The sequence below is a fragment of the Saccopteryx bilineata genome, chromosome 2 (assembly GCF_036850765.1).
Source record: "Saccopteryx bilineata isolate mSacBil1 chromosome 2, mSacBil1_pri_phased_curated, whole genome shotgun sequence".
NCBI classification, from domain to species: Eukaryota; Metazoa; Chordata; class Mammalia; order Chiroptera; family Emballonuridae; genus Saccopteryx; species Saccopteryx bilineata.
This window is the reverse complement of record NC_089491.1, coordinates 376,051,004-376,060,125: the sequence shown is the minus strand read 5'-3', so window position 1 is coordinate 376,060,125 and position 9,122 is coordinate 376,051,004. Positions and strand designations below refer to the sequence as shown.

Here is a 9,122-nt window from a genome sequence, read left to right as displayed (position 1 = left end):
CAGCTTCAGAAAAAAAAAAAAAAAAAAAAAAAACCCTGCTGTAATGCAGCACAGTCTTCAGAATTCCAGGAAACTCTGAAATGCCCCATCAGGACATCTGGCCCACTCAGTGGTGGGACAAGCTGACCTGGAAGGGTTCAGACAACTTGCTGGCTCCAGGTCAGGGTCCAGAGCCCCCACCTAATCAGAACTGAGGATAAGTCACTCTCAGGGGTCTTTAGATTTCGGAGGAGACCGTGAGATAAGTGGAGCCAGCAGGCCTTTGGGAAGGCAAATAGCAGAAATGCAACATGATGGGGCTGAAACCAGCTCTGCAGACAGTATGTTTCAAACTGTGGTGTTTGACCCATTGGAAGGTCATGAAATCAATTTAGTGCAGCGATTCTCAACCTGTGGGTCGCGACCCACAGGTTGAGAACCACTGATTTAATGGGTTGTGACTAAAATGTTTAGAATTTAACAGAAAATACCAGACTGCATTGTATATAGTCTTATGTGCTGCTTCACTACATATATGGGTGTCTGTGTGTATATATCTAAATCTTTGAGACGGAAAATGTATTTCTTACTTTCAGTTACAGTTTCTTTAAAAAGTTTGAAAGCGGCCCTGGCCAGTTGGCTCAGTGGTAGAGCGTTGGCCTGGTGTACAGGAGTCCCGGGTTCGATTCTCGGCCAGGGCACACAGGAGAAGCGCCCATCTGCTTCTCCACCCCTCCCCCTCTCCTTCCTCTCTGTCTCTCTCTTCCCCTCCCACAGCCGGGGCTCCATTGGAGCAAAGTTGGCCCGGGCTCTGAGGATGGCTCTGTGGCCTCTGCCTCAGGCATAGAATGGCTCTGGTTGCAACAGAGCAATGCCCCAGATGGGCAGAGCATCCCCCCTGGTGGGCATGGTGGGTGGATCCCGGTCGGTTGCATGCGGGAGTCTGACTGCCTCCCCGGTTCCATCTTCAGAAAAAAAATACAAAAAAAAAAAAGTTTGAAAGCTGCTGCTCTTGAAAAAATAAACAGACACCATGAAGGGTCATCCTGCCTCGAGGGGAGAAGGCTGAGACCTGACCCTGGGGACCACTAGAGGTAATCAGACTCTTTGGTTTTTGGGGTAAAACATCAGATTTGGGGTCAGGCAGAGCTTGATTCAATCCTGAGTGCATCTTTCTAGTTGTGTGACCCCAACATCTCCAGCTTGGTCACTCGCAGGTGTCACCAGGGACCCCCATCCTCGGCCCATCCATCCCAGCACCTTCTGGGTGAAGTTGGGCAATAACGAGACAGCAGCCTATAGGAAGGAGATCCAGGAGAGGAAAAGGAAACGAGTTTTATTTAAGCCCCAAACACTTGGCTAGAAAAACCGAAGAGGAAAGAGAGCAGGGAAGTGGGGAGAAGAAAAGACATTAAAAAAGAGAGAGACAGAGAAAACACAGCAACCTTTTTCCATTTAGAAATTGTCAAGTTACACCGACAGAGGTCACAGAATATCCACAGAAGCCATCACTGCTACACCAACATGGGCCCTACGGGGTGGACCGGGCAGGGTGTGGAGCCAGGGCTCGCCCGGGGGGGCCCCGCCTGGGACCCCTCTCAGAGCCTGAGGCTCCTGGGGAAACGGCATATTGTGAAAGGGGCGGGAGAGAAAGCCCCCATGCGAGTAACACAGCACAGTGGGCGGGGCTGGGAGGACCAGGTACAAGGGTCCCCCCAGGCGACGTAGTTTTCTCTTGGTCAAGCACACACTGATGGACAGCAGCGAGGCGCATGCAGCTGGGGGGCGGGCATTGACGTGCTGCGGGCTTTGAGAGGGCTGTGGGGACAGGGCTCGGGAGCGGGGCTGGAGCATGGTGCAGGGAGGATGGAACACACACCAGCACTTCCACACGCCTGTATCTACACGCATTTGCACACTCATGCACAGGTTACATGCACCTCCAGTGTACCCCTCGGGCCACACCTGTGGCCCACATACATTCAAGTCTCTCGCAGCTACACACCTCTGCACACACACACTACTGTCCTCACACACAGAGCTCTTCCACACCAATGTGCAGGTGGGCACGTGCTAATGCCCAAGCAGGTTACATGTACCTTCCTGCACACAGGTGTGGGAGGTCACACCTGTACATGCACGATTCCCTCCACACACAGGTAAGTGGGCTTGTGCCAGTGCGTGCACACACACACACACACACACACAGGTTGCGAACAGTTCCACGCAAATACCTCTCAGCCCGTAATGTGCAGGAAGCCAAAGTGAAAGATGCGAATCCCGCTGTGCTCCACGTGTGCGCGGGGCGGGCCCAGGGTTCCCTCCCTCTGCTCCCTCATGGATGGACATTTCCCCACGTCCCCCTCCCCCCACAAAGGGACATTCAACTCAGGACAATGATGGTGGGGCACACATTCAGGTCTCAGGGCTGAGGGTGGAAGGTAGGGGCGAGTGAAAAGTAGCAAGCAAAGAGCAATGGGTGGAGGGAGGAGGGGCACACCCCTCCCCTCCCAAGTCAGGGGGTCTCTGTACAGCCAGGTCAAACCAAACCATGTCACTGGACCACAGAAGCCAGGCGATGTGCCCACCCTCCAGCCCCCCGCCCCTGCCACAACAGCGGCCAGGGAGAGAGCGCCGTGGTTTTCTTTTTTTTTTCTTTTTTAAATATTTATATATATTTATATTACGTATATTATATATATAATATGTAAATATATTTTTAAAACAATATAAAATGTTAAGACACTTCACTTAAATGTAAAGAGTTGCCTGCAATTAAAAGTAATTGCATCATTTATGAGGTCCTTTTTTTTTTTCCAGGTTTTTTTTTTTCGGGAGGGATTTTTTTTTTCCTCTTCTTTTGTTCTTTTTCAAAAAGGCTTACTTGCCTTTGTACAAAAATGATCCAAAGCTAGAAAACAAGGATGAACCAACAAAAAACAAAAAACAAAAAAACAAAATAAAAAGAGAAATGAAGAAACACAACCCAATTTTCCCTCCCTCCCTTCCCCCCAACAGCTCCCCCAGGCTCTCCTAAGTGAGGACCTTCCCTCGGGGTCCCAGGACAGGAGGTGCCGCCCTGCAGTGAGTGGCTCCTTCTTTCTGTGCTTACTCAGGGAGATTAATCCCAACCCCCGCCCCTGTGCTTACCCCACTTTGTGCTCCAAATAGGAACCCTGCTCCCCGGGGACCCACTCCACCATCCTCCTCCTTCCCCACCCACACTTTCCCTGCTGGCCCCTCACTATGTCCCCTGGGAGGCAGGGCTGAGGTCCAAAGTTGGTTTCCCCCTCCCCCTCTCAGGACCTGGCCAAAAGCCTCACTGTGGACAGCTTCTGCAAGGCAGGTGTCCACAGGTAGGGGGCGCTGGCTGGCTGGGTAGGCCTCAGGGACCCCAAGGATCTCACCAGAGGTCACCAGCTCCCTACTTAAAAACCATGTCTTGCCCCTTCCCTGAAAACCCTCAAATCTCAAAGAGGATGGTTGAAGGTTGTCGCCCTACCCCTGGGGACAGAGCCATCCTCATCATCGCCCCTATTTCCCTCACAACCGGACCCTTCCCACCCTCCAGGCCTCAAAAGCTAATTATCTAGGCCCTTCATTCTTGCCCACCCCACCCCCATTAAATAAGTTAATGTCATTTAAAGTGCTAAATTAGGAAACTAAAAGTATCAAATACCCTTCCTCTGGGCTGCCCTCTGCCAAAGCAGTGTCCCTGGGGTCAGGTTGTCCACTGAACCCACCATCACAGCCAATAGTCCAAAAGAGCCCCTTCCTCCCCTTAGGACGAGCCAGGACGGGCCTCGTCACGGGAAGGGAGTCCCAGGAAGCCAACTCATCTCCAAGGACGTGGATTCAATGGCCTCACGTGCCCCACACCCACTCTGAGGTCCCCCTCCAGCCCAAAAGTCTTGACTCCAGGCCCACCAGGGCACACGTGGAAGGGAGCAAAGAAACAGCCAAGTTCAGTCACATCCAGAGCTTGGACAGGGCGGAGCCTCCAGGCCCGAGTCTGCCTGCGTCCCCTTTTCCAGCCCGATATTGGGGTGGTCCAATGTCCAGGTTCTCCTCCAGGAAGGTTTCCGAAGAAGGGAGAGGGGGTATCTCGCTGCTCCAAGTCTTGGGGCTCAGAGTTTGTTTGGAGTGCTCTTGGGAAGTGGGGGAAGGGGAGGTGGGAAAGGAGGGGGCAGGGGCAGGAACGTAAGGACAGACTTGGATGGGAAGAGGGGAGAAAAGGGATGGAAGAGGAGAGGAAGTGGACCATTTTGAAACAGGAAATCAGAGGAAGGCGGTGTGTTTTGGTTCTTAGTTTTACAGTTTTTCTCTTTTAAAAAAAGATCATTAAAAGTGAATCATTTAAAAAACCAAAAACACCAACAGGGGATGTACAGAGGAAGTGAGGAGGGCCCCACTCGTGGCAACTCTCCGCAGGGTCTGGAGAATGGAGTGGGGTGGGTAGAGAGGAAGGGAGGAGTAGGGAGATACACGGCAGGGGTCAGGGAGGGGGGCAGGCTGGCGTGGGGGGGGGGGGCTTCTAGAAGGAGATGGAAGAATTCCTCGCCCCAAACGAAGTCAATACGGGGATAGAGGTTCTGGAAGCCGAGGGCTTTTCTGAGACTGGGCTTGAGGTCTCACTCGACCCACTCATCTCTTTAGATGGTTTAGTGGCCTGGAACAAAAACAGGGGTCAGGGGTCAGAGAGAGGAAGGGACAGCCTTCGTGCCGGCCCCAGCTTTAAAAAGGGAAAAAGCCTCCAAATAGCCAAGAGAAAATGAACTGCAGAAGGAAGAAATGGGGGAGGGCGTCTTAAGAGAGCAGTCCCCTTGAGACAGAGGAGGGGGCCACGGCAGGGCCAGAACAGGGGCACAGAGGTGGACCCAGGGGCCTGGGAAGCGGGGTGGGAATAGAGGTCCAAGGTCACTGAGAGGAAAGAGAGAAGGTGGCAGAGAGAGACCAGAGAAGCACAAGGGAGATGGCGCCAGGGCGTGGGGAAGAGGACAGGGGAGGAGGGAAGAAGAATGAAACATTAGCCGCCACGGGGGGCATGCCCTCGGAGCCGGCAGGGAGCAGATGGGCTCTTAGTCCCAACTGGCCAGCAGCCCAGCCAGGGCCCCTTCCTACTTCAGCAGGAGCCTGATTCTAAGCAACTGAGGAGTGAGCCTGTCCTCCCTGGGGAGCACCTCTCTCAAGAACCTCCCCACCCCCAGCCTGGAGATAAAGGCTGGTGCTGCGTTGAGCCTCCCTCCCAACTGCATCTGTATAACTGTTTCTCCAGCTTTGAGCTGGGCCTTGTAAGAGCTCATTCCCTGGTAATATGCCTCACACTCACCGGTCAGCTCGGACAGAAATAGCCCAGTCCCTCCCCACCTCCAGCAATGGCCGTGCATCTACACTGGTCCCGCCCCGAATCCATCTCTGTGTGGGCTCAGGAGCCTGCATTCTGGGCAGGCGCCCCAAGCGATCTTGCTGCACACTTCGAGCTCTGCTGGGTTAGGGCCACACAGACCCAGTTTTCTCCCTGTCCCCCCTGGCCTCACATAGCTACTAATGTGGTAACTGAATCGTATTGATTAAAAAAAAAAAAAAAAAGACAGAAAGGAAGAGGACTGGAAACAGAGTGCTGGGACCCAGCGTCAGAGACCTCCTGCGGGTTAGGTTTGCACAGGGTCAATCTGTATCCCATGACCCGTATTATCAGCCAGCTGCTGGGTCAGCTCTATCGGATGCCTTGCGGGGGGGAAAGCCAGACAGTGCCCCAGCAGCCTGGAAGGGAAATGAGATCACACACAGCCTGACAGCGACACCCCCCCCCCACCGGCTGCTGGAGATCATGTCTTCTTCCCCGTGTGCAGTGATTCATCTGGGGTTTGCTGGCCACACTGCAGTCTGCAGTCTACATTTTCCCCCTTTATGAAAATCATGGCAAGTTCCCTGTTTGGGTCTTCTACCCCTCTTCTCTTTACTGTGGAACTCAAAGGGGCTCCAGGGCTGCAGACACAGGATTTTTCCCATTCGCTCAGTCCTTTGCCAAGATCCGCATGCCAGGCATGGCCCTGCTCACGGATCCCAGCATCCAGGCTCCGGGAAAACGCATTCAAAGGCAGCCAAGAGCTCTCTTACTCCCTGTCACTTACCTTAGGCTCCTGTCCCACCCCTTTTCCCATCTAAAGTCCTTTCTCTCAAAGCCAGGTGATAGGGGGGCGCGTCCACTGTCCCCCACGTCCCTTTACATCCCACCATGTCCCAGGCCAGCTCTTTGATTCCTTCCTGGCTGTCTTCTTTGTTCTCAGCAAAGCTCTAGTTAAAAGCTTTTTCTGTTCCTTCCCTTTAGCACTGGTGAAAAGCTTCTATCTATTCTGAGCTTTGGTCTTTAAAACACCTGCCTTCCCTACTTAGGCCTCTACCCGACTCCTGCATTCACTCAGGTGAGGTATTCTCACCCAGGTGATGTCCCCCTTCTCCCACAGTCAGTGTGAGGCCCCTAAACATCAGCGCTGGGCAGAGTTCACACGGACGCCCTCCGCCCCTGCCCCTTCTTCACAGCGACCTCTTACGGCTGCTCTGTGAGCCTGACGGGTGAAGTTCTTTCAGGCCATCTTCCCTCCCAGGGGACTGGCCGCACCAACAGCCAAAATCCACTTTCCTGAAGCTAAGGGTGCATGGCCAACTTTGCCTGCGACCCTGCCCTGTGCTGTTCAGAATTCTCAGGTGACACAGCTGAGGTCCCTGCCACTTGCACCTCACCAGCCAGCCCTCCCCTGTTGCTCCAATTGTGTCCAGTGAAGCAGAGCTTTGTCGCCTTTGTGGCAGGGAAGAAACCTCACAGATGCTCGGCCTTCAACCAGGGAAGACTGGAGCCATTAGCTGGAGCCCGGAGGGCTGAACCCTGCACCCTTCCGCTTCCTGTGGGTCAGAGGCTAGCACCCTCTCTGTGCCCTCAGCACACCGACCTGCCCCTTGATGCTATGACGCATAGATTCCCGCCCAGGTGTAGAGCATCTTGATACAGGAGACCCTGCTGACAGCTCCACCAGGGCCGTTCCCAGGGCCACCTCCCCCTCCTCAGAAGCCCTTCTGAACCCGGCTCTGGGCTGTCAGGAGAGGCGGGGCCTCTCCCAGCCCACGGTGGGTGGGTTTGAGAAATCTATGGCAATTTCGAGCAATTTCTCCTCCTCATCAGTGGATGATTAGGCAAGGCAATGAGAAAAGGGGAGATCTGGGAAGGGTCTCCTGCTCCTAAAAGGATCTTTGGGCCTAGGGTTCCTAGAATGAAGGCACCGAGGGGGGAGGGCGGAATGATGGGCCAGCAGGATCCAGATCGGGAAGACACCAAGTCTCAGCCATCCGTGAACTGCTGAACCCCCAGCCCCGGACCCTCCCTGCCTCCACACTTCTCCTTTGTTACAATACCTTTTCTTCTTGTTTAAGCCACTTTGAATGGCAGTTTCTGTGATTTGCGGCTAGGATTCCCACTGACACATGAGGCCCAAAGCTGCCCCCAGTGCTCTAGTCCAGTGGTCGGCAAACTCATTAGTCAACAGAGCCAAATATCAACAGGACAACGACTGACATTTCTTTCGAGAGCCAAATTTTTTAAACTAAAACTGTATAGGTGGGCACATTGTTATTAACTTAATCAGGGCGCTCCTAAGCTGGCCCTTTCGCCCGCACAAGAGCTGCAGGTGGCTCGCGAGCCGCGGTTTGCCGACCGCTGCTCCAGTCCAGTGCTTTTCAACCACCGGCTCACAGATGAGTCCACCAGAAATTTTGTGCTGGTCTGTGGGAGAGTTCAACACCATGATGTTGTAGGAAGATTATAGACCCAGGAACTTAGTTGAATTCACCTACACTTCGAGTGATTTCTGCCTTAGTGGTCCCCCAAATAATTCTATTTTCACTGGTCCCCAAGTGTAAAAAGGATGAAAACCACTGGTCTAGTCAACAGTGTTTAAGTCACTGCTGCCACCTCACCGAGGCTTGGTGGGGACCTCAAGGTTATGCTCCCTGGCAAAGCGGGAGAACCTAGCATGAAGACAACAGAATCTGTACCAGGCACACCCGGGCTGATGTCCCAGCTCTGCCACTTTCTCACCGTGTGACCCTGAGCAGGGTCTCCCTTGGGACTTCATGTCCTCATCTGCGAAGCAGGGAAAACAGTCCCCACAGCATCAGTCACATGAGATGATGCAACACCGAGCACAGGCCCAGTGTCTGTACTCAGGACACAATGAATGGGAGCTATTGTTATGATCATTTTAACATTTCAACTCTGCTTTGTCTCTTCCCATCTGGACTGGGCCCAATCCACGGCAAATCCGTTCATCCATTCATTCACCTAGCCTAGTGGTCAGCAAACTCACTAGTCAACAGAGCCAAATAGCAACAGGACAACGACTGGGATTTCTTTTGAGAGCCAAGTTTTTTAAACTTAAACTATATAGGTAGGTACAGTCCTTATCGAGGTAGCACCGCACGTGGTATCTTGTGGAAGAGCCACACTCATGGGGCCAAAGAGCCGCATGTGGCTCGTAGCCGCAGTTTGCCGACCAGGGTAAATTAATTAGCCTACAAATATTGACTGAGGGCCTGTGTAGGCCAAGCAACGTCCCAGGTGCTATAGGGATTCACAGCGACAGAACTGTTTCAGCACACATATTTTAAGATATAAAGTTGTCATGAGGATTAAATAAGATATACAACTTGGTACATGGAAGGAGTACTGGCTATTTTCTATCTGCTTAACCATCACCACCAACATCCTTCCAAGTCCTGCCCTGCGCTGTGTCCCGGCTGGCTGACATCACAGCCACCACCTCCACGTCTTTGCTGACTAGCCTCTGGTTGGGTTTGGCCAATGGGATTATGGCAGGGTGGAGAGACCAGGAAGAGAAGCTCCTTCCCTCCTGCCTCCCTCCCTCGGTGTCATGTTGCAGGCGGTGGCCCCGCCCTCCAGAACGAGTCCAGCAGTCCAGCTCTCACGGGGCTCCCTAAACTCTATGCCTTCCTGCCATCTCGCCCCAGGGGAGTCCAGCCTCCAGCTTTCACTGGTGCCTGAGTGCCTCAACAACCCTCAGCCCTCTGGGTGGTCCCTTCATCTCAGAGGTTTCTCAGCCCTGGTAGAGGAAGGGCTGCCCATAGTTCCA

General features: G+C 53.4%; 1 protein-coding gene across 4 annotated transcripts in view; it reads right to left on the bottom strand.

Annotated features, from left to right (window-relative positions):
- Positions 1-4,254: 4,254 nt before the first annotated feature.
- The window catches only part of SRCIN1 (SRC kinase signaling inhibitor 1), a 71,709-nt gene continuing 66,841 nt past the window's right edge, over positions 4,255-9,122 (bottom strand). For all 4 annotated transcript variants that reach the window (XM_066263796.1, XM_066263799.1, XM_066263797.1 and 1 more), the window contains one exon: positions 4,255-4,648. In XM_066263796.1, the coding sequence (XP_066119893.1) occupies positions 4,514-4,648 (135 nt within the window). In that variant the 3' untranslated portion in view covers positions 4,255-4,513. The remainder of the gene's footprint in view (positions 4,649-9,122) is intronic.